This window comes from Macaca mulatta, chromosome X (genome assembly GCF_049350105.2).
Source record: "Macaca mulatta isolate MMU2019108-1 chromosome X, T2T-MMU8v2.0, whole genome shotgun sequence".
NCBI classification, from domain to species: Eukaryota; Metazoa; Chordata; class Mammalia; order Primates; family Cercopithecidae; genus Macaca; species Macaca mulatta.
This window is the reverse complement of record NC_133426.1, coordinates 135,985,108-136,011,373: the sequence shown is the minus strand read 5'-3', so window position 1 is coordinate 136,011,373 and position 26,266 is coordinate 135,985,108. Positions and strand designations below refer to the sequence as shown.

The 26,266-nt window shown below is 40.4% G+C and overlaps 1 protein-coding gene across 8 annotated transcripts in view; it reads right to left on the bottom strand.

Moving 5' to 3' along the window:
• The window catches only part of OCRL (OCRL inositol polyphosphate-5-phosphatase), a 58,361-nt gene extending 41,314 nt beyond the window's left edge, over positions 1-17,047 (bottom strand). For 2 of the 8 annotated variants that reach the window (XM_077987686.1, XM_077987687.1), the window contains exons 1-3: positions 9,043-9,273; positions 4,879-4,958; positions 1,643-1,681 (exon numbers count right to left, since the gene is read on the bottom strand). In XM_077987686.1, the coding sequence (XP_077843812.1) occupies positions 1,643-1,681; positions 4,879-4,958; positions 9,043-9,110 (187 nt within the window). In that variant the 5' untranslated portion in view covers positions 9,111-9,273. 8 annotated transcript variants of the gene reach the window in all.
• Between the last annotated feature and the right edge of the window lie 9,219 nt (positions 17,048-26,266).

Sequence of the window (26,266 nt, the reverse complement as noted above, 5' to 3'; positions counted from 1 at the left end):
ACCACAGTGGTGATCTCTAGATTGCAGGAAAATAATCTTAATTTGATACTTTAAGCTTTTCTGAATTTGTAAATTGTACATAATGAAGATGTATTACTTCTATAATGAAAAAAAATTATTTACAAAGCATTTAACACCAATATCCAGACAATGGGAAAATGCATATTTACATTAAAATCAGGCCTGCCTAACAAACCCAAGATCTCCTTCGTGCAACACACTGTGTACCATAAAGGTTTACATATGAAGCCCAAGGATCAAGATAAAATACGGTTTCAGTGCAAATATTACTAAATGGGTAGAAATAACCAAGGATTTTATTTAAGTGGTCACTTACCTATTTTCCCCCTATGAGACAGTAACTAGAACTCTGGACATAGCAACACATGGCTAATGTAGAAGCGGCTACAACAAAACTAATGCCGAAAATCAAGTGCTTATAAGAGAAAAGACACAGCTCAGTTTAACTTTTCAGCTTTGAATCAAATACCTCTCTACATCAAATACAGGACGTTTCCATCTCTTATTTCAGCAGCAATTTCAGTTGTTACAGAATTGCCTGTGTTTTAATTTTGCTTTTTTAAGTGTTGTTTTTGCCTTCTCCTTTCTAAGCACAATAAGAAATAGACATTAAGTTATTTTCTCTCTTGGATACTTGCAGCTGGGGTTTACCTGGCCTTTCAGGCACAGCCTTTAAGACTTCTAAAATCCACAACCAAAGGGAAAAAAAAAAAAACTCAAACCAGAAAAAAGCCTACTTAAACTGTTCAATACAAATTAATAGTGCCAAGGGCTGGGACTCTGTCTAAACAAAGTTATGTAAACCCCTAGTCCCAAGCTCAGTGCCAGTTCCCACTCATCCAAGGACTCAACTAAGAGATAAGGCAACCCATTTGATTTCGATTCATGTGGTCAGATACTCTTTTCCATAGCAACCTCACAGTAGCATCGAGTGCCCATTTTCTCCACCCCATAAAATAGGACAATTAGATGATAAACAAAGAACAGCTTGCACAGAAAGTCAAAGATGATTTGCTTCAAACAGATAAAAATGAGAGAATGGAAACACTGAAAAGAAGATCATGTTCCCTCTAATAAAGAGATGCCTTGAGGGGATGGGGCTTAAATAAAAGACTAAACTTTTTTTTTTAAAGGAATGCCTGGACAAGCAATTTAAGGGACTCTTCAGCCTTCCAAAAAATACAACAAATAAAGGAAAATATTATGGCTTAATTTTAAAAGAGGGTAGGGAAAAAACTTAAAATGTAATAGCAGTTAAAAGTGACCAAAAAAGCCCACCAATAAACCTTATGTGCTTTAAACATTAGCCCTTCCTACAATTAACAATTCTACAGCAATGATTTAACTGACAGCAACAATACTGGTAGCTCAATGAAGTACAGCATTAGAAAGGTAGATCATTATTTTTAATTTTTATAAAGATTCTTACCAGCCACCTGCTTTTTCTTAGGCTTAGCCTACATGTTTTTGGGAAACAATGCTAATTTGTATGGCTGCTACAGGAGCCTACAGGAAAAGATGGTAAAATAAAAAATGTGCCCCAAAAGGTGTCTTAAATGTAGTGAGTGTTCAAGTAAATATTTGTCGAATAAAAATCAAGCACATTCAGAAAGATACTCACTGTTAGAAGCTATGTCAATCAAAAGAGTTTCTTCTGCTTCTGAGACGGGAAAAAAAAAAGAGTAGGATCAGGGAAGAGAAAACCACTCATTACAACCAAAAGAATACATGCCTAACTAAATAACTGCTTCTCTCAGTCACTACTCCTAGGTCTTAGAACCTATTTTTTAAAATTCTTTTTCATTTAATATTTTTTAAAGGGATTTTTAATAGCACTAGGTTCTAAAGACTATGAGCAAATCAACTAAAATAAAAATGAACTGAAGAAGTAACCAAATGGAACTCCTCAAAGCAAATCAAGGAACGAGAAATTAATAGTACAGAATATAACAACATGTTGATTCAAGCAAAAGCAAGTTTAATTCCCCTTAACTGTAATATACTGATTTAACTCTGGGTCCTTTAGATACTTCTTTAGATACCAGAAGGCAAAGGAAGTTACCCTGAAAGTCCACAGGTGAATTACTTTCTTAACTCAGATCTATTCTGTGAAAATTTCCCAGTGATCTCATCACGTCTGCCCCCGTCCCACACAGGGGGGCAGAGTATACCTTCAGGTTACAATTACTACCTGTGGGCCAAAGGCCCTCCATACCCAACAGGGTGCAAAGCAGTCTGCAAGTTTAGAGCTCTCCTTATCTCTCAATGGTTCTCCTGGACTTCTTCCTTTACAAGTGTCTAGACCCAACCTATCTCTTCCCCTCTGATTTCTCTGGATTTGACCAACTGCACCTGCCAGACCCTCCAGGCTAATTGAATTCCGGGTACTGACTCCGTGGGATTAGCTTGGATCTACCTTGGTCAAATGGAGTAGTCTCACCTTTTTCACCTCCCTCCCAAGACTGAATTATTTATTTGGCTCCATTACTCAGGTACAACAGAAGCAACTGGCAAGAAACTAACTCATTTAATACCAGAGAGTAGTCTTGATATTATTAGGATGATTAAACAAGGGGAATGAGGGCATCAAAACATAGATATTGTATGTTTACTACTGTTCTTCATTAACTTTTAGTTCTGTAAAACCTGAGTGTTTACAGATGGTTTTCTTTTTCTTTAGAGACAGCCTCACTCACTCACCCAGGTTAGCATGCAGTGGCACAATCACAGCTCACTGCAGCCTCGAACTGCTGGGCTCAAGTGATCCTCCTGCTTCAACCTCCCAAGTAGCTGGGACTACAGGTATCTGCCACCACGTTTGGCAAATGTTGTTTTTTTAATTTTATTTTTGTAGAGATGGGGTCTCGCAATGTTGCCCAGGTTGGTCTTGAACTCCTGGGCTCAAGCAATCCTCCTGCCTCAGCTTCCCAAAACGTTGGAATTACAGGCGCAGTTTACAAAATAGATGCACAGGTCAGGAAATAGAAAGGAGATGAAAATCATACATAAGTCTTCCTTCAGTCATGGGGAACTATATTACATGTGTGTACATATTTTCCCAGATTCTAAGAAGCAGCACTACGATCTAACAATCAGCAATTGATTTCTTATTAAAAATACTAAGAGAAACAGGGTAAAAGAGATCCTAGAGGTAGAGTAAAAAGGTACAAAGCTAATAGGATATTAATTTAAAGTCACGTTCTTTGGCTCTTCCCCTCTGTGAAGGGCTACATCTTGAAAAGTGAGGTGGCCACAGCCACTTACTATGGCACGCAGCTACCTTGTTTAGAATGTCTCTCTCACATAGGGCAGGCTAAATAGCTATCACTTAATTCTTCTGTACAATATGGACACTATTCATTGAAGCTATTTTTAATTCTTAACACAAGCATTCTTAAAAAGTCATATCCACTAGCTTAGTATTTTCACTTACAGGAATAAATCCTTAGGAAATAAGAGATGTGCAGGTATATTTAGGTGCAGAGATGTTCATCATATTACTATTTATACTAGTGAAAAATAACCCAAATGTCAACATAGCGGAATTATTACATTATGGACCATTCATAAACTGGAATGGCATATAGCCATTAATGACATGGAAAAGTGCTCATAATACGATAGCATGTAGAACAGACAAAAAATTGTATGAGTATCACTCATGCTGCAATGTATGTGTAGAAAAAAGGAAAATGCTAGGTGTTTATCTCTGAAGGATGGGAATTTAAGTGACCTATTTTCTTTACACTTCTCTGTTCTTTCCAAAGGTATTACATTATGTACATGTCACTTAGTGATTAAAAAATAGTTCAATGTAGTTTAAGAAATAATCCATGCAAGCTAAGATTTAAGTTTTCCAAGAAAGCCCAGGCATGCTGGCTCATGCCTGTAAGTTGCCCAGCACTTTTGGAGGCTGAGACGGGCAGATTGCTTAAACTCAGGAGTTTGAGACCAGCCTGGGCAACATGGCGAAACCCCGTCTCTACAAAAATTACAAAAAAATAAAAATTAGCTGGGGGGTGGTGCACCTGCAGTCCCAGCTACTTGGGAGGCTGAAGTGGGAAGATCGCTTGAGCCTGGGAAATGACCTTGTCTTGAAAAAACAAGTTTTCCAAGAAGCTACAATTGATACAGAATGCTTCTGACTGATAAAGCCACTGGTCTTAGTGAAAACAGAATGTATTTGTTCTCTAGTATCAATTTCCTTTCTAGAGCAATGTGAGATGACAGAAGCAACACCTCCTACACAAACCTCCCAATTTTTAAGTTTCATCGTAGCAGATGAAACAACAGATTTTCTGTGCTCCGTCCCCAAATTTGAGGGCAGGAGGCCAAATATTTCCTCCCCAGAGTCAATTTTCTTATGAATCACCAATGTCAAGGTTTGAGAATCAGCACAATTGAGAATCAGCACAAGATATTACAATCTGGCAAGGTATGTTGCCAAATGTATTAATTTCAAATAGCATGTGGAGAAAGTGCTGAATGTGTGTGAATCCAAGTGACCTTGGTACCTTATAATGAGCACTGTGTCCGTTAAGCCCAAGAATGTTATTTAAATCCACATATAGGTCAGTCAGCATAAAAAACTACCTACACAGGTAATAATCTATGTACATCTCTAACCCAAGCCAAGGAAATAGGTGAGACTACAGACACACGCATATATACAAATATATTGCAATATAACCCTTCAGCATTCTTAAAGTATCATCTCCTCAACGTTATCTTTTTATGCAAAGAGTAATACATTTCATTTTACATGCAGTGACAAATTTAAATATGTATGGTATTACATAATGCAGTAATGACCAAGAAAAAACATTATAAAACTAGCTAAGCAATTAAAGCTAGTACCTTGAACACATCTGAAGTGGCTATTTATAGGAATGATATCTTGAACATGCTGTTCCTTCTCATGCAACTGGATTATTAACCTAGGAAACAGAAGAACGCATCAAAGAATAGCCACTGAAAAACCCATTTAGCAACAAAATACTTCGCTGTCCTGTTATACAAATCTAGTCTGTATTTATTAGACTTGCTGCATCTAGTTCCCTGGATCTGAGCATCATGACAGCTAGATATTGCTCTAGGCCTAAAAGGATGCTAGTGGTGATGAACATCTGATTACCCACACTGTTCTCTAGGCCATATATCCTAAAAGCAGCATACAAGCTTAAGAGCATGATTTACAGAGTATATAGCTTCAGAGTATGCATACCAGAGTGAAGAACTGACAGCTAGATGTGAAGTCCAGGGACCACAGCTATCTTTACACCATGGAATTTCTAGTACCTAGCACAGAGCCTGGCACACAGCAGTTGCTCGTGTGTGTGGAATCAGTGAATTAGAAAATTCATAAATTAAGTTTCCAATTACACTACCATGGCTTTTTACCAAAGAATGGATCTGTCTCTTCAAACAAGCATTCAGGTTCATGGAGGAGTAAGAGGGAATGCCGAGCCAGCTGGATGGTCAAAATATCAGTGACCAACAAGGTGGCAGATACCACAACCGGATTGCCTTCAAATCCCTTGTGTTTTTTCTCTGGTTTCCAAGTTTACGCTGGTATTTCTATGAACATGAGTAAACCCGGCTCCCCAGTATGAAATCCATACTTCTAAATCCATATGTACTCCTGAAATATTAATTTTTCATTTATTATTTATCCTTAATGGCCCAGAATCGAGGTACAACCTACTGGTAAACAGCCATTCTGAACGTCAACTAGCATTCCCAAAGTCAAGCACTCTTCCAAGTATTGTTTTTAGTTTTGTTTTTGTCAGGAACACTCTGTTTCTTCCCGAGTTTCATCTCAAATATCACCTCCTCCGTGAAGCTTTCCTCAATACCCCCAAGCAGAACCAGCAGCCTTATTGCCTTTGTTTGCCCCTCTAATAGAATACTTATACACTCCATTATGGTTATATTTATTTCCCCTCACTGATTTTAGCCCCTTGAAAGCAAAGACCAGATCATAATCAGTTTTGTCTGCAGCCTAACAGATGCTCAACAAATACTGGTTGAATAAATCATCTAGCTTAATTAAGCTATAAGCAGAGGTGAATTTTAAAATGAAACTGTTCAACTTCTGACATTAAAATGTCATCATTTTGAAGGGTTTGATTTCTATTTTGTTGTCTTTTGGGGTGCTTGTTGCTTTTGCTTTTTGCATTTTCAAATGTGTTAACTTTGAAGAGGATAACCTGGGATAGGATAAGTAATTACTTAGATAGAACTAAGGGAAATAAAAGTATTAATGCTTCTTTTCTGCTGTGATCCTCTTGCCTAATTTGCAGGGGTTTGTATTCTAACATGACTACAGGAATATGGGGCAGGCCCCTTTCAATCTGGAAAGTTCATGAGTTGAGTGGAGAGTCCTATAAACACAGATGGAAACCAGAAACCAGATAAAAGGCTGAGAAATCAAAGGTTCAGGAGGAAGAGCTTACTTTGAGGAAGATAAACACAAACCACTAAAATCTCAAAACATGTAAACAAGATACGGTGTTGAACATCTAGCAGTAAAGCTTCATGTGAACAGTACTATTAAAAACTATTACAAAACAGAAATAAACTGAGAATTTAAGTGAATTCCACAAACATTTATTGAGTATTTACTACGTGTTACCCACTAAATTACGATGAAAGAGTAGGGCTAAGAATAAGCATAAAAATTCTACCTGAGTGTAATTATTCATTTCAGAATATGAAGATTAGAAATAATTGGCATACAGCAAAACAATGGAATTCAGAATTTGGTAGTTGTCAAACAGAAAAGAGTGACAAATCCTGAATGCCAACTCTGCCTTATCCCTAGGAAACGCTTTGATTTGTTCAAGGAAGGTAAAAGGTCAAACAGGCTTTTTCATAATCTATTATCCTTGAAAAAGATGAATCTTAGTGTTTGATTCCCTGTTTCCAAAAAAACCTGATTTTTAATTGTAATTTTGGTCAAGTAAATTTCCCATGGTTGACAGTAGGAACCACAGACGTAAAGATTTAAGACAGGCTTCAAGTTCTAGGATAAAAAGGCCAAAAGTAAAAAGTTCTGGACGCTCGAGTCAGAGAAGGCACCAGAGAGACAAGAACATGAGGATTACAGATGGTATTATGGTATTAGGTGTCTCCAGTAAATGCTTTCAAGAGAAATTTCTCAGTGTAATTCTGAGACATGTTACATAGGATCAGATCTCAGGTATTCTACTTCCTAATTGCAAACAAGTGACTTAACCTGTCTGTGCTTCAATTTTTGTATCTATAAAAGGGGGATAATGATATTACTATTTTATCCCTCGCACGTGGATTAAATGAACTAACTAATGAAAAGTGCTTAGAACAGTACCTGGCACATAAGCAGTCATTGAGTGTTAGTTATATAGCAACAACTGTATCAGTTGTTAGTTTATATATAAACTATAGTTTATATATATTTAAAACTATATAGTTTATAAACTGTTAATATAGCAACAACTATATTAGTTGTTAGTTATATAGTTGTTAGTTTTATAGTGTTATTTATATATTAGTGTTAGTTATATAGCAACCCCATACCCCCACATATACCCCCAACTATACCCCCATAACTTACACAGAATTGGAACACAAGACTTCCTTATTAGCTCAACAGAGTTCCAAATCTACTAATCCGAGGGACCACCTTCTGGGCTGTGGTCATCTCAGTAATGTAGCTATTCTATTCAATCTTCAGATTTTTGTTTTTACATTAGAGGAAACCAAGGCACAGAAGTTTTACTGGTTTGCTCAAGGGTCACCTCTCTCTAACCCACTCTAGCCTTTGGAAATGTTAGTGGTGTTCCACTTTTCTGCTGAATTTAGTTTTATTAAATTCTGAATTTAGTTTCATTAAACTAGTCTTCCAGGGTTGGATGAAATCTGGGTTTGATGAACTTCCCAATAGAGCTGACTAAGCAGGACCTAGGAAGGAGCTACTTCATAGAACTAGCTGACATCCAGTTACAGTGGCACCAATAGTCTCAGAAAAGAGCAGGTTGGGCCAGTGGGGATTTCTTCCATGTAAATCAGACAGCATAGACACAGAGGATCTAAAAGTGGGGACTGAGGAAATTGGTTTTAGGCAGAACCCAATGTTGGGAGATGGCAAGATTTAAGTGAACAATTTTTAAACTGGGAAGGAATATTATGCCAAGAAGCCAGTGAATATCCAAGGGAGGTGTCTTGGGCACACAGGGATAGGGACCTATGATATGTAAAGGTCACCATGGATACTTTTGAGATGAGGCATTAGTGACAATAGAGGTTAGCAGCTATGGTGATAGCTTATCAAAATAATCTTTTGATCAATCATTCAACAGTATTTACTGAGTTCCTATGTCTAAGGCAGAGAGGAAGGTGACACACTGATAAAATACTGTTATTTCTATCTCTACACATTTCATTACATTTTCTAACAGTCAAATCAGTAAGTGAGGCAGTTTCTGGCCTACACTAAACCATTACTGAATTAATGAATATGCCTTCAAACAAGTGGGATAAGGGGGTAGGGAGACTGGAGAAACCAGCTGAATAGGGTTAAGACAAGTCTGTAACGTGAACAATGAGGCATTTCCATAGCATTTTTACGTTTTGTAAACCACTCTCGCATTTATTTTTCCCCCACTTATAACTCCAAAGGCTATAAGGTAAGGCAGTTAATGGTTTTATTAAACTGAAGAGTTAACTTTGGCCCAGAAAGCTTTATTGACTTGCCCAACGTTACACAACACATGTCAGTTGCAGGGGCAGGAACTAAGAACCCAGGCTTCCTGCTTCCCCGCCCATTCAGTCCTTCCACTGAGCCACACTGCCAAGCAAGATCCAGAGGCTTGGAAGTTGAGGACAAAGCCCCGAGGTTAGAGAGCACTGGCACTTCACACCTGGACCTGAACCTGTTGCCCGTGTGGCCTTAGTAGGAGGACAGTGGGTGACCCGTCGCGGTTTGGGGTTGGGAGGTAATGGCAGGCTCACCTCCTCTGTGGGAATCAGGTGGTTACTTACTCATATTGCCCGTTCCTCTGGGCTAGGGTCAGGGCGCAGGGCTCCCGGAGAGGACCCTTCATCTCCATACCCTCGACAGTATGCGGGCGCTAGTCAAGGGTCTCCTGTGGAAGCGCGGTGGGGAGGAGTGGTGCACTGCGGGGCGAAGGGGGTCTTCCACCCCCCGCCCCGGCCGCCCTCACCCGCCCCGCCCGGCTTCGCCTCCCGCGCCGGCCCCCTCCCCCACTCTGCTTGGCCTCTGGGCCACCCGGTTGCCCCGCCCCGCCGTGTTCCGCAGGGCCCCCGACCCCCACCCGCGGCCCTGCGCGGTCTCCCCTCCCCCTTCTCTCCGGCGGATACGGCAAGGGGCTGGGCTCCGACCGGGAGCGGCGGCTCCATCCAGGCGGCCTCCGGGCTCGGCGGGACAGCGGACTGCGGGCGGATCCGACGACAGTGGCTCCCGAGTCCCCACACCCACCCACCCACCTCGGCTGCGTGTCGTTTGAGGAACCGCTCCGCGCCGGGCGCCGGGCGCCGGGAGCCGGGAGCCGGTAGCGGGGAGCTGGGAGCTGAGAATCTGACCCGAGAGAGAGCGGCGCCTCGCGCCCCCGCCAGTTTTCCAGGCCGCCGCAGATTCCGCTCCCTGCGGCCAACCTGCGGAACTGCAGCGAGAGACCCGACGGACTGGGGGCGTCCCTACTACGTCCAGCAAGGAATGGGGTTTAAATGCCACCTGTGACATCAAAATTGTTCTGAGGACTTTGAAGATGGCCACAGAAACAAAACACAGTCACACCTATGGGGGATCTCAAACCTGTTGTGTCAATACGACCCACATCATCCATATATGAAACAATATATATATAAAATATATAAAATTTATATATTATATAATATATATTATACATAATATATATTATATATGTAATATTATATATAATATAATATATATTATATATAATATAATATATATTATATATGTAATATTATATATATATATTTCTTAAGGTTATAATGCTCTGTGTTGGTTATCCTACCATTTCCCTTCCTCTTCTTTCTTCTATGCCCTATATCAGAGAATTCCCCAAAGCCCAGACCTTTGCTCCTCCTCTGCATCCCCTCCAGGTCACCTCTAACTAGACAATGTCCAAATATATATCCCTGGCCCAGACCTGTTACCTAATAGAGTCCATTGTTAATACATCACTACGTCACAAAACTAACTCATTATCATTTCACTTAAAAGCCATATATTGTCTTCCCCCTCCTAATCTCTATATCCAATCAGTCAACAAACCCTGTTAATATTTTACATGGAATTACTTTTAGATTCCTTATTTTCTTTCCATTCGCACTGCCATAACTTTATTGTAAGCCCTTGTGATAGCCTATCTGGGTTATTGCATTTTTCTTTAAATAAATCCTATTGGGTTTACTCTGTCCTTTGACCTGTTTACTCTGTTGACAACCATAACAATATTTTTCCCAAAGTAATTTTTCGATTGTGTTATTCATTTGTTCCAGAATATATAATACACTAAGTATCAAGACTGACTGTAAGTCTGTAGTAATTAAAAGTATACTATGGAGATAGACAATCAATGAAACACAATATAAAGCCCCCAAACAGACCACACATATATGGAAGGTTGATATGCAGCGTGTGGGACATTTCAAATCAGTGGGGAAATAATGGATTATCCACTAAGTGGTAGTAGGACTACTGCTTATCCATATGGAAAACTATAAAATTAGACCCCTACCTCTAACCATGGAAGAAAAATCAATTCTAGGTGGATTAAAGATCTAAATGTGAAAAGCAAAACTTTATAACTCTCAGAAAAAAGCTGAGTATCTTTATGAGCTTGGAATATGGAATGAGAATAAGACATTTAGCTAAATAAAATTTCAAAATGTGTGTACTTCAAGACAATATAAACAAGTTAAAAGACAAACTGGCCTGCACAGTGGCTCATGCCTGTAATCCTAGCACTTTGGGAGGCCAAGGCGGTAGGATCACTTTAGCCCAGGAGTTCAAGACCAGCCTGGGCAACGTGGCAAAACCCTGTCTCTACAAAAAATATAAAAATTAGCTGGATGTGGAGGCAAGTGCTTGCAGTCCCAGCTACTCAGGAGGCTGAGGTGGGAGTATCACCTTGAGCCAGCGAGGTCACAGCTGCAGTGAGCCATGGATGGCGCCACTGCACTCCAGCCTGGGAGTCTGGGCGACAGAGCAAGAGCTTGTCTCAAAAAAAAAAAAAAAAAAAAAAGAAAAGAAAAAAGGCCAGCTGTCATCACCTTTCTGACGTCTCCCACCATTTCCCTCCACTCTCTCTAACTAGCTTTGCTTAGTCACACTGACTCCTTGTTGTTCCTAGGACTTGTCAGGCACACTCTTGCCTCAGGGCCTTTGCACTTGCTGTTCACTCTGCCTGCACTCTCACCTCCTTCAGGTCTTTGCTCAAATGTCACTTTCTCGCTGAAGCCTTCCTAGACCACTTTATTGAAAACTGTAATTCAACAATCCCCTTCTCCATCATCACACATACATGTTTCCTATCCCTCTTCCCTGCTTATGTATCACTATCCACCACTTCTGTTTTATTTATCAATATTATTAGTCATTTACCTTCACCCACTAGAATGTTGAGTTCCATGAGTGCAAGGATTTTTGTCTGTTTTGATCATAGCTGCATTCTCAGTGCCTAGAACCATTCTTGGAGCAAAGTAGGTGCTAGAGAAATATTGATTACATGAATGAATGACTTAGTATCCAGGATATATAAGAACTCCTATAAAAAAGAAATAAAGAAACTTAATAGAAAAATTGACAAAATATCTGAGTAAGTAATTAATAGTCAAGGAAACCCAGATGGCCAATAAAGAAATGAAAGATGCCTAACTTTATTACTATTCAGGGAAATTGAAAAGTCAAACCACAAGATACCATTTCACAACCATCGGTTTTGTGAAAATTTTAAAAGTCAGACAACCCCAAGTGTTGTTGAGGTTCTAGCAGTAGAACTCTGATTTAAGGCTAGAAGGAGTTTAAGTTGGTAGAACTGCTATGAAGAACAATTTGACGATGTCTAATAAAGGCAATACCCCTGAATCTAGAAATTCTATTTCTAGATACAGACACTGGCAAAACTCTACCTTTTATATGCACAAAGAGACATATAAAAGAATGTTCATTGCAGTATTATTTGTAATCTCAAAAATGGAAGCCAAGTAAATGTCAGCAGGTGAATGAATAAATAATGGTGTTCTCGATGAATGAATTTGAGCTACAGGTAGTAACAGCTAAATTTCAAAAATATAACGTTGAGCAAAAAGCGAATTGCAAAACATGTACAGTATACTGTGTATATAAAGTCTGAAAATATCATCTATTGCTTATGGCTACATAAATGAGTAGTACTGTAATAGTATATAAAACATGAAAGGGCATGATCACCAAATTTAAAGGAGGGAGAGGATTGACACTGGGGAGGGGCATACAGAGAATATCAAATATATCTGTAATATTTATTTCTCAAAACAGAATCTGAAAAGTGATGTTGCAAGATTTGATAGAACTGGGTGGTGGGTACATATATTGGTTCTGTTATTCCATGTACTTTCCTGCACTGAAAATCATTTGCAGTCAATGAAATGAAAGATAAAGAAGGAATATGCAGGGGAGGGTTAGCAGTATCAAATGCTGAAAATAGGACAAGAAAATGAGGGCCAAAGAGACTTTGTTTGGATGTGTCAAGGAGTTCACTGGAGACCAATACTTGTTTGGTTTCAATAAGTGGTGAGGATAGAAACAAGATTATGGGGAATTGAGGAGGAGCTGTATTGTGAGAAAACGGAGACAAGAGACCACAGATTAAAGAGGTTTGGAAATAAAAAGGAACGAAGTACAATTTTAATTAAATTAGTTAGAAGGGTCAGAGGTTGTTGACAAAGCCTGAAGCCACTTTAAAGCAAAGAGGAAGGAGCCAACAAAGAGGGGGCCTTTTAAGATGCTAGAAGAGAGAGGTGGTAAGGTTGCAAGCAAAATCCCTCAGTAATTGAGAGGGACAAAGATCCAAGATGGAGATGGCAGAATCAGCCTTAGAAAAAAGGTGAGATACTTCTTCTTCCAAGTTTACAGTGTCCTCAGCACCTAAACAGTGCCTTGCACATAGTGGGTACTCAATAAATATTTGTTAAGTGAGGAATAAAGGTTGTATGGAAATTAAAATATATTGAGGTAAGGACACTAAAAACTGAGGTCTCTCACAGGGTAAATGATGGTTGCATGTAAGTGGCTTCCAATGCAAAGAGTTAAAAGAAAATTGAATAGAATTCAAATAAATGAAACTCTGGCTTCAAGAAAACATGAATCTCACCACCTTTACCACCACCATCACCACCACCACCACCTGCATGTGCGTGCATGTATACACACACACACACACACACACACACACACATACACACATATTCAATGGGTGCTTAGTGCCTGCCTTTTATCCATTAGGCAACTGTCACTAAGTGTCTACAACTTACAGGCTTTTCAGAAACAAAATTTAAAAAAACAGGATCTTTAAAAAAGACTAGAGCCGAGCACGGTGGCTCACACCTATAATCCCAGCACTTTGGAAGGCCAAGGCAGAAGGATCATTTGAAGTTTGAGATTAGCCTGGGCAATCTAACGCGACTCCCATCTCTACAAAAATAAAATAAAATAAAATTAGCTGGGCATGGTGGTATGTGCCTATAGTCCCAGTTACTCGGGAGGCTGAGGCAGGAGGATCACTTGAGCCCAGGAGTTCAAGGCTGCAGTGAGCTATGATTGTGCCACAGCACTCCAGTCTGGGCGACAGAAGGAGACTCTGTCTCTAAAAAAATTTGTTTTTAAGTAAAGGCTATAAAATACTAAAATGACAAATTAAAAAATAATAATTTAATTAAATGGCATACAAAATAGAACAGTATATCAAGTTCATTAACAGTTAAATTTAGTATGCATTTAAAAACCCATTATATTTGAAGACGATTTTTAGGTTGAATATCTCACTTCCCAAGAATTCCCAAGTACATATAATTCTTATGGAGAAATCACAGCCATGTAAATTAAATTAGTTATGCACAGACAAATAATTTCAAAAGCAAAATTACCAAAGCATTTTCAAAAATTTATAGCAAAAATATAAATGTTTAATGCAGGATGCAGATGCATTTTAATATGTTTATTATGATGTTGGCTGAAGTCTCCACAAGTGACAGTGTTTAGGGCCTGCAAAGGCAAAAACAGGCCTGCCTAACATAGATGAGGCTGGGAAGGAAGATTTTGCATAGGTGAGTCAGCAGCCAGAGGCTGGAAGGCAGGCCCAGTGGAAGCATAAATGATTCATTGATTTTTAAATCACCACTAGTTGAAAAGCCTCCCTTTTCATATACACAAATCCAGCATGGGTATGGCTTTCCATACAGAGCAACACAAAGAGTTAATTTTTATTTACATATTTCTGATTTGCATTTCTATATGTCTACTTACACATTTCTATGTTATTTATGTCTATTTTCATTCCTTATAGAGTTTCGGGTGAGAAAGGCTCATTACTTGGGGCCACAGCCCCCTATTCACCACTCTTTCACCAAGAGTGTAGGGGTCACACCTACACTCTTGGTGAAATGGCGACAGGCACGGCAAGCAGGAAAAACTGGCCTCCTTCGGCACACAATGCCCTCCAGGCCCTTCTTTCGCTTTGCTACTTTATTCCTACCCAGGCTAATTTCTTAATTCCCTTCATTCTCTACCCCTATCACATTCACCAAGGCTAGGCTCTCCTTTCTGCTTAGTGAATCCCATAGGCAGGTCAGCATTGCCCAGGCCTACTTGCCTCTTCTTCTCAGAAATTGGAGGTGCTGAACTGAAAGAATATGGCGTCAGCCTGGCATGAAAGCTCCAAGGATCTGTCCTGAATGCATCATTCCAGAGTTATCTCCCAAGGAAACTCTTTATAAACTTTATGCTCTGCCCATCATTTCCCTTCAGATGTGAACATGTGCAGCAGTTAGTGGCGATCAAATGCATGTGTCCGTGACTCAAATACTCAGTCGATCATTTAGCTGAACACTGCTGGCTTGCCATCTTGGTCTTGACCTTTATAGAGTGTTAAATTATAAAAAATGATCCATAAGCTGTTTAATATATATCCATAAAGAATCGAAGAGATGCTGATGATTGAAATACAGAGCATAAAATGATTACAATTCTAAAAATTCCCAAGATAACACTCATCAGACCCAGAAGCTGCATTTATCTGATCAAAATTCTTATATGGCTCATAAAAATTTCTCAAGCACTTCAGAAATCCTTAAAAAGAAAATTGAGTTATGGCTAAATTCAATTTGTTTTCTCACTTATTGGGAATAAAAAATTATCCACATCTGCAAAGTCAAATGATGAGATCTCTAATATCATCATTTAGAAACAAAATGCAAAAATTATTAAAGTAAGCAGGTTGATATTTTTTAAAGCACGAAATTCAATAATTCCAATTTCAGGTCTTGAAAAGGGTTTTTGTCTATTTGTGAATGCTGCAAGGCCTAGTAACATTTAACCATACTGTGATGGATATAGAGGGATGATCTATGAAGGCTGCCTGAGCTCCCTGCTACTCTCAATCATGTGACCCTTCTGGATGCAGATAGGGATGAGGCTGGTCTTATCCCTAATGCAGGCGTCACAAAGGAAGGGGAAAATATATTCTTGGTTTTTAGGTTATCATTTTAAGTCTCAGTCCAGCGTGTAAGACAGGAAGATTTGGAAAGAGTCTCTGTTGAGAAAGATGTGTTACATTCCTCAACCCATACCTCCACCCTCAGTAGACAAGAGCCTCAGAACTGAGAAGGAGTAGAGCAGGAAAGTAAGAGAATGCTTTTGTTTATTTAGAGACAGAGTCTCACTTTGTTGCCCAGGCTGGAATGCAGTGGCATAATCATAGCTCACTGCAGCCTTGAACTCCTGAGCTCAAGTGATCCTCCTGTCTCAGCCTCCCGAGTAGCTGGGACTGCAGATGTGCACTGCCACGTCTAGGTAATTAAAAATAAAACTAAGAGACAGTATCTTGCCATGTTGCCCAGGTTGGTCTTGAACTTCTGGGATCAAGCGATTCACCCTCTCTTGGCCTCCTAAAGTGCTGGGATTAAAGGTATGAGCCATCATGCCCAGCCCAGAAGAGAATTTGGAAGCTGGAATCTTGTGGTCATGATGAGAAGAAGCCATGTTTGGGAGAAGTAAAGACCATGTCATTAGAGGCCTGATGGGCAGTTGGCCACCCTAATGGATGGCAGCAGGGATGGAAGACAGGATAACTGCACATCTCAGGGAAGCCCAGTGAAGAATATACCAAGAACCTGAGAAGTGGGTTCCTTCTCCCCACCACTGTTATTTCAGTCTTGCATAAACTCGAGTTCAAAATCAACATGTGGGGCATGAAGGAGGGAGGGGTGAATCCTAAATCTGATTGGGTTTAAACATGAATTGACTAAGTTTAAGTGGAGGATTGGTTTCTGCCATCAGAAAGAATGATGCTTCTAGAAAGGCATTAAATCCAGACATAAGCAGCATAAGCTCCAGAACCTTGTCTGTCTTGCTTATGGCTGTATACCTAGCACCTAGTACCTGGCACAGTAGCATTTCGATAGGTATCTGTGGAGTGTATAACTGTCCCTTACAGAAAATAATGAGTGATTTAGAATTATTCTAAGTGTGTTAAACATCAAAACAAATTGGGAAGTTTTGCTCTAACCAATGTAACTATTTAATCTCTTGATTGATCACACACCACTTATTCTTCACTCCATCTCAGTGCTAATGCTACATCTTTTCCCCAACATCCTCTGCAACTGTACCTGCTGGAATCCCCTATTCTTCAATGCTCACCTCAAGTGAAGCTTTTCCTTCTTTGAAGCTTTTCTCCTGTCTCCTCTCAGTTGGAAAGGAATGCTCCCTCCTGAATAACAGTGCCTCTGTGTACCTCTTAGGGAAGTTCTTGGAACTTTTCAAGGTCTGTTTTGTACAATATTGTAACAGAATGAACAAGCACATGATAAACTCTGATCATTCTTATCGCTACTCAGCACCATCTCCTCAGTGCTTTATAGTCACATGTTTTGAAAGAAACATTTATAAAGTACTTCTTTATACTTTTCTTTGGTGTGTCGAATTTTTCTTCTTTTAGTGTGCATAAAACGTATATGTACAGTTTAACAAATAATTATAAAGTGAATGTCCATGTAACCTCGACCTAGGTTAAAAAACTGAACATTGTTAGCCCTTTGAAAGTGCAAACAATGCAAGACTCCAGCTTCCAAATTTGCTTCTGGGCTGGTCACCCAAAACAGGTAGTTTTCTCTGATCATTCCTTCTTCTCCCACCGGAATTAAATCAAGGGTAGTATTGAGCCAGCATTCCCTGGTGAGGTATAAAAGATTCTGTCTGTTTGGAATGGTCAAAGTCCATGCCATAGTGGTCGTTAACATTTTTGAAGGTCATCCCTGGACATAACCACTATCTTGAGTTCTGTGATAATCATTTCCTTGCTTTTCTTTATAGTTTTATCGCTTATGAATGCAGTCATTAAAACTTTTGCCTGCTTTTGAACTTTATATGAATGGCATTGTATGGTATATATTCTTTATATCTTGCTTATTTCAGCTAATAGTATGTCATGCATGCGGTCGTATATAGATGCCCTGCAGTTTAATTGATGTACAATATTCTATTGTGTGACTATATTGGAATTAATTCATTCTCTTGTTGATGGACATTAGGTGGTTTCCAGCATTTGGCTATTACAAACAAAAGCTGATAAGAGCATTCTTTTTTTTTTTTTTTTTTTTTTCCTGAAACACAGTCTCACTCTGTCACTCAGGCTGGAGTGCAGTGGCGCGATCTCTGCTGACTGCAACCTCCGCCTCCAGGGTTCAACCGATTCTCCTGCCTCAGTCTCCCGAGTAGCTGGGACTACAGGTGTGTGCCATTGCACCCAGCTAATTTTTTTTATTTTTCAGTAGAGATGGAGTTTCATCATGCTAGTCAGGCTGGACTCGAACTCCTAACCTTAGGTGATCCACCCACCTCGGCTTCCCAGAGTGCTAGGATTACAGGTGTGAGCCATTGCACCCAGCCTAGAACATTCTTGTACATGGTTTTTGGTGCATATATGAATGATTACCTCTGGGGTGTATTATCCTAGTGGGGTGAAAGATGTCACAGGTTGGGCTCTCTAGAAGCAAAAGCTGAGATGAAATGTTGGGTGCAAGATGTTTATTAGGGATCAATACCAGTGGAAGGAAGGCAGAGGGAGTAGTATTGGGCAGGAGAGATGAACTATGATACAAGGCTGACGAAGCTTGAGCTAACTTGGCACTGAGTTTTGGAAAAAGTAGAGCCCATTGGTGAGTACTTTGTCAGGTTGAAATGGTCACCTTAGGAAGAGTGTGACTTCGGGTGAAGCAGCTCTTTGCAGCTAAGGCAGAGTCTCAAGGAGCTGACAGCTGGAGGCTATCTGCTGACTGTACCTCCCCCACATACCTGAGTAGAATGTTCTTCCTCGAAGCAGAATCTAGGTGGCACATCTCTGTGTTGCTACTACAAAAGGGTACATATGTGCTCAACTCTAGTAAATACTGTCAAACTGGTTTCCAAAGTGGTTGTACAATTTACATCTTCACTTGCACTCTATGAGAGTCCCCATCCTCACAAACTCTTGCCATTGTCAGTCTTTAAACATTTTAGCCATTCTAATGGATGTGCAGCAGTATCTCATTGTTTTTGTTTTGTTTTGAGATCAAGAGTCTCATTATGTCACCCCAGGCTGGAGTGTAGTCGCATGACCATGACCCACTGTAGCCTCGACTTCCCAGGGATATGTGATCCTCCTGCCTTAGCCTCCTGAGTAGCTGGCACTACAGGTGCATGCCACCACGCCAGATTAATTTATTTTTCATTTTTGTAGAGACAGGATTTCACCATGTTGCCTACGCTGGTCTTGAACTCCTGGGCTCAAGCAATACACCCACCTTGGCCTCCCGAAGTGCTGGGGATACAAGCATGAGCCACTGTGCTGGGCCTCATTGTGGTTTTAACTTGCATTTCCCTGATGACTACTGAGGTTAAACACATTCTCATACATTAATTGCTTTGTTAAGTCTTCTTTCGTCCACTTGTGTTTGTCTTCCACAGAGAATGAGTCTCTTTCAGGCAAAGGTCAGCAAACACAGCCTGAAACCCATTTTTGTATGTCCCTTGAACTAAGAATGTTTTTACATTTAAAATTGTTTTTAAAAATCAAAATAATAATAATAATAATATTTAGTTATATGAAATTCAAATTCCAGTGTCCACAAAAACAGTTTTATTGGAACCAGCCATGTTCACGTGTCTATAGTCTATGGCTGCTTTCACGTTACAACAGCAGAGTTTAGTGGTTGTGACAAAGACTTTATAATCTGTAAAGCCTCAAATACTTACTACCTGGCCCTTTACAGAAAAAGTTTGCTGGTCCCTGTTCTAGGTCACTAGTTCTCAAAGTGTGGTCCCTGGACCAACAGCACCAGCATCAGCATCAGCGGGGAACTTGTTAGATAGACAAATTCTTGGCCCCACTCCAAACTTACCAATTCAGAAACTCTGGGAGTGGGGCCAACCATCTTTGTTTTAACAAGCCCTCCAGATGATGCTGATGCGCTAAAGTTTGAAAACCACTGGTCTAGGCCCAGGACAAGGACTCAATCTTTTTTTTTTTTTTTTTTTTTTTTTGAGTGTGTGTGTGTGTGTGTGTAGACATCATTGTCTTTTGGTATCTTGTTCTACATGTAGTGGGTAAGCTGGGGGAGAGCCCTGAAAAATGTTATATAAGTGTATTATTACGCATGTGAAATCTGGCAAGAACGGACACTCAGGACACGATTGAAGGAAGAAAAATGGGAAAAACAAGAGGGCAACATAGAAGCTGAAGGGTATGTGTGGAGTGGGGAGGGCACGGTGTAGCTAGGGAGCCAGTCCCTGGACTGCCTTCCCTCCTACCTCTTATTATTATTATATATATATTTTGAGATGGAGTCTCGCTCTGTCACCCAGGCTGGAGTGCAATGGCATGATTTCAGCTCACTGCAACCTCCGCCTCCTGGGTTCAAGCGATTCTCCTGCCTCAGCCTCCTGAGTAGCTGGGATTACGGGCATGTGCCACCACACCCGGCTAATTTTGTATTTTTAGTAGAGACGGGATTTCTCCACATTGGTCAGGCTGGCCTCAAACTCCTGACCTCAGGTGATTCTCCTGCCTCGGCCTCCCAAAGGGCTGGGATTATAGGTATGAGCCACCGCGCCTGGCCCCTCCGGCCTCTTTTTAAACAAAGATGAATCGAGTGCGATTCCTGTCCTCAAAAAAGTCACAGTCTAAGTAGAGAAGTAGCCTAACCCTCTTCTCCCTCATTACTGCCTTTCTTCAGAACTTACCTTTGAGGAAGTGTAACTGCACCAAATTGCTGACCCTGATAAATGATAATGAACAGAGAAAATGAACTTGGCAAACAGCACTTCCGCCTTATTCCTGTTTTAGTTTAGCACTGACTTTCAGACTTACTTTACCATATTCTGTCTTTTTCCTTGGCTCAGCCAAAACTGAAAGCAGCACCCTGCTTTTTTCTTTTTGTTAACTACCATCCACTGAGTAATCTGTTATATGCCGGGATCATGTTAAATGTTTTATACATATATTTTACATTAAATCCTCATGAAATCACGTTGAATTAGGTATCATTATACCCATTTTACAGATGCAAATCGGAGGAGAGAGAGGTTAAACAATTTGGTAGAATCTGAACCCCAAGTCTTTCTGACTCTACAGCCAAAGCTGGTAATAATTGTACTATTCTGCCTCTAATAATATCGCCATGGATAATATTGTGCCTTTACATACATAGTAAATACATGGACATCAATGGTAACGTGCATCCATGAGAATTTTTACTTGCATGTAATAGAAACTAACTGATTTATTTAAATGGAAATAAAATGTATTAAATAGTGAAAAAAATATTGTGCCTTTCGCAAACCCAATTCAGATTATTTAGCATGTGTTTCGTGTTTTAGGGCATGGGTGAGTGGGTAGAATTTCAGGGTTGGGAGCATTTAAGAAAATCTTGCTGGGCGCAGTGACTCATACCTGTAATCCCAGGACTTCGGGAGGCCAAGGTGGGCGGATCAAGAGGTCAGGAGTTTGAGACCAGTCTGACCAACATGGTGAAACCCCATCTCTACTAAAAATACAAAAATTAGCCAGGCTTGGTGGCACGTGTCTGTAGTCCCAGCTACTCGGGAGGCAGAGGCAGGAGAATTGCTTGAATCCAGGAGGTGGTGGTTGCAGTGAGCCGGGACTGTACCACTGAACTACAGCCTGGGTGACAGAATGAGACTCTGTCTCAATATAAAAAAAAAAAAAAAAAAAAAAGAAAAGAGAAGAAAATCTTGTATTTTTTTTTTCCTGAGCTACTTTTGCAAAATTGCTTAACAGTAGAAAATCATTTTATATACCACTTAAAACAATATCAAAAATCATTCCTCAATGAAGTAACATTATTGTGAACAGTATAATACTCACATTGCATGTTACATTACACATTACTACTGCATTGTCTCTTCTGTGTGAAATTGTTCTGTTCAATTTTTTTTTGAGACGGAGTCTTGTTCTGTCACCCAGGCTAGAGTGCAGTGGCGTGATCTCAGCTCACTGCAACCTCCACCTCCTAGGTTCAAGTGATTCTCCTGCCTCAGCCTCTGGAGTAGCTGGGATTACAGGTGCCCACCACTGCACCCAGCTAATTTTTTTGTTTTTGGTAGAGATGGGGTTTCCCCATCTTGGCCAGGCTGGTCTTGAACTCCTGACTTCATGATCTACCCGCCTCGGCCTCTCAAAGTGCTGGGATTACAGGCGTGAGCCACTGCACCTGGCCTGTTCTTTTTTTTTTACTCACCCTATCTACTAGGTCATACTCCTTCTGTTAAGGATTAATTTAAACTTGTCCAGTTTTGAGTAATACGTTTTGATTCATCTATAAAATGGTATTTATCTATTATATAAAGAAACACCTTCATTGAGGAAAACTAGAATAGAAAAGCAAAATAAGAAAAAAAATTACCCACAATCCCACCACCTTGCTGTAACTACTGGTTTAACATTTGGAGTAGAACCTTCCAGGGTTTTTCCTTTGTGGAAATACATTTATGTAAATAGTGTTTTTCAGTGTGTGTGTGGCTAAAATGGGATCATTCTATCTTTTTGCCTGTATGTTTTCACTTAACAATATACAGGAATATATTTGCATGTCAACAGATACCTGATTACATAATCATTATTTTTTTTTCTTTTTCCTTTTTTCTTTTTTTTTTGAAATGGAGTCTCACTCTGTCACCCAGGCTGGGGTGCAGTGGCGCGATCTCGCCTCACCGCAACCTCTGCCTCCAGGGTTCAAGCGATTCTCCTGCCTCAGCCTCCCAAGTAGCTGGGATTACAGGCGCCCGCCCCTACGCACAGGTAATTTTTTGTATTTTTAGTAGAGATGGGCTTTCATCATGTTGGCCAGGCTGGTCTCGAACTCCTGACCTTGTGACTCACCCACCTTGGCCTCCCAAAGTTCTGGGATTACAGGCATGAGCCACCGCGCCTGGTCAACACATAATCATTCTTAATGCTTGCATAGCATTCCATTTATTAATGTACTATACAATGTTTTGGCAATCTTTTCTTCTTGGACATCTCAGTTGTTTCTATTACGCTCTCCCCTTCTTTGCACAAACTGTCCTGAGTCTCATTACTGTTTTGAGAGTTTACTTTAGAGCATGGGTGTCCAATCTTTTGGCTTCCCTGGGTCATACTGGAAGAAGAATTGTCTTGGGCCACACATAAAATACTAATGCCAATGATAGCTGATAATAAAAAAAAAAAAAGGTCCATGCCTAATTTTCGTGATATCTGCCACCACATAGGCAAAAAATGTTCTTGCATTCAAAGGGTCGGACACAGCTGCTTTAGAGGGAACACTGTGGAGACAGATGGCAGAAACATTTTTCAGTTATTTTCTCATAATTTCTACTGTCAAACAGGAAGCCCTGTGAAGACCAGTGAACTTAATAAAGATGAAGTGGAGAAATGAGGTTTGGACTAGACAGTCTGGGGTTTGAATCTATCTCCTGTCACTTACTAGCTATGGAACGTTAGATGAGTTATTTAGCCTAAATCTCCATTTTCTCATCTGTAAAATAGGGATAATAATATTTATTTCATAGAAGTATTTGGAGGATTAGCAATATCATATGTAAATAATCTAGCATGGTGCCTAATACAATAGTGGGTGCTCAAGAAATGGTAGATGTATACTAGTTATTACCATGACCTTTTCCTTAAAATATGGATCACCAAGGAAATATCACATTTTCAAAAATGCCACTATCATAAATGTCTTTTAAAAAATAGTGAGAAAGCTTACTGATACGAACAGAATGGTTACTGTAGCTGTAAGCAAGACAGTATGTCCAGAATCTTTTGTGCCAGTTTCTGAAGAACATTAATCAGTCGGATCACAATGTGGTTTTAAGTCATACTGTGGTTTCAATGACAAATTTCAGACACAAAATAAGAGAAGGAACACGAAGCCTTTGGCTTTTCTTTTATGAACTTTATAAAACATTTAATATCACCAGTGGACACATGTTCTAGTAGCTACTAAACAAGTTTGGCTATTCGAGAATGATTGTTGAACAACCTCTATAATCTACCAAAATGGACATATTGACCGGTAGACCGGGATTAGTTCTGAGGTTCCCAGTTTATTTTTATTTTATTTTTTGATACAGAGTCTTGCTCTGTTGCCAGGCTGGAGTGCAGTGGTTTGATCTCAGCTCACTGCAATCTCTGTCTCCTGGGTTCAAGCGATTCTCCTGCCTCAGCCTCCCGAGTAGCTGGGATTACAGGCGTGCACCACCATACCCAGCTAATTTTTGTATTTTTAGTAGAGATGGGGTTTCACCATGTTGGCCAGGATGGTCTGGATCTCCTTGTGATCCGCCTGCCTCGGCCTCCCAAAGTGCTGGGATTACATGCGTGAGCCAGTTCTTTATAAAAGTCTGCTCTGTCCTCCAACCCCAATGGAATAGAGCAATCCAAGACCATTTCAAATGAAAAGACATAATTGGGGAAAGTAGTAGCAGATAGAGCAAGGTGTTGAGTAGGCTCAGAAATGAGATGACTCTTGTTGAACAAAGTCTACAGATCATGAATTTTAGGCAGATTTACAAATAAGGATAGCACATGCTCTGTAAACAGCAGCTGTTGCCACAAGCCAAAGGGCAATATTTACATGAATCCTGTGGCAAGGTCTGTTGACCAAGCATCGACCTTTCCAGCCAAATTCATATACTTGATAGCACTTTCAGCCGCGTCATCTCGAAAAGGAAGGATTGCATTATACATGCATGGAAAATTGCCAACATACAAATATGTTCTGCCCCCAAATAAATTTCTAAATTCTTTTTTTGGAACTTGGAACACATGTCCCCACACACAAAAAAAGGTGTTAAAAAGGGATGTGAGTTTCCCAGATTTCCTCACAAAAGTGCATTTAACCCACGATGTAACTGAAATAATGTACACTGACAATGAGAAATACAGTGGAACAAAACTGACTTGAAAGCAGGGACACACTAATACACAACAAATATTTCTTAAACTTTTCTCCTTTGCAGTCCCATACAATGAAAGAGGAATTCTATTCACCAATAGCTGCAATTTGGTGAAAAATAAATCCTCCACTGTTGCTGTCCTTAAGGGTCCTTCTCAAGTCAGGGTATTTAGGGTGTCCATCGCCTCAAGTATTTGTCATTTCTATGTGTTGGGAACATTTCATGTCCTTTCTTCTAGCTATTTCGAAATATACATTGCATTGTTTGTTCACTAGAGTCACCCTACTCTACTTTGAACATCAGAACTTATTCCTTCCATCTAACTGTATATTTGTACTCATTAACCAACCTCTCTTCGTTGATCCGCCTCAACCCCACACACCCTTCCCAGATTTGTGGTACCTATCATTGTACTCTCTACCTCCATGAGATCTACTTTTTAGCTCCCACATATGAGTGAGAACATGTGCCTGGCTTATTTTGTGCGACATAACCTTCAGTTTCATTTATGTTGCTGCAAATGAAATTTCATTCTTTTTTATGGCTAAATAGTATTCCATTGTGTATATAGACCACATTTTCCTTAACCATTCATCTGCTGATGGACACTGATTGATTCTGTATCACGAAATGATTTTATGTCCATGATCGTTCATATTATCAGTGTATTATTACCAAATAATAATGGAGGTGCAAATAAGACCTGTGCCAAAAAATCACAGTAATTCATTTCGATTACTAATGTTGAGTGCCTACCACATGTTGCCCCAGGTTCGGTGGGGAATCTTGACCTTGTCCTCTAGGAATTTAAAAATGTAGTGGTGAAGGCAAGAGAAGGGTTACTGCACATTGGCCACCTGAGAGGTACCAGAGGTGAAAATAGAACAAATATACGTAAAACTTGAGAGTCAGACTGCCTTGTAAGTGAATGTTTGCAGCTGCAATCAAGAGATTCAAGGAATGCTGCTTTGTGCAGAATTTAGGAAGGTGGAAACAGCACCGCTAATCCTACCTCTTTAGCGACCTGGGAAAGGGCAGTCCCAGAGGTGTTCCGCGCTTTGCAAATGGTGAAAAAGACCTTCTACAGTACAGTTATGAGCAGAGGAAAAGTTCTTTGTGCAAGGGGAGAGCGCCCCGAGGTACAAAGAGCAGATTTAAGGGAAAGAGGATTCGTTTTGCACGCATCTGCGAGGGGAGCTCAGGCTCACTGTTGGGGGCGTGTGGGAAAGGGGATTTTTAGGGGACCGCGAGTTGTGGGTTCCCGCCTCCACCCCTGTCCGCGCCCCACACTCAGGCAACAGTTGGTCGTGCGGGGCCGGCCCGGGCTCTGGGTGGGGAAGGGGAGTCTCGCGATCGTTGAGGGGGGGTGGAGGAAGGGGGGAGAGTGACGGGGGGAGGCCATGACGTAGGGTGGGTGGACGGAAGTGGGGCAGGGTTGAGGGTTATTTAAAGAAGGGGGGGCCTGAGCGAAGGGGTTGGAAGCGGAGTGATTCCCCACCCCTGCTCCATCTAGCTCTTTCC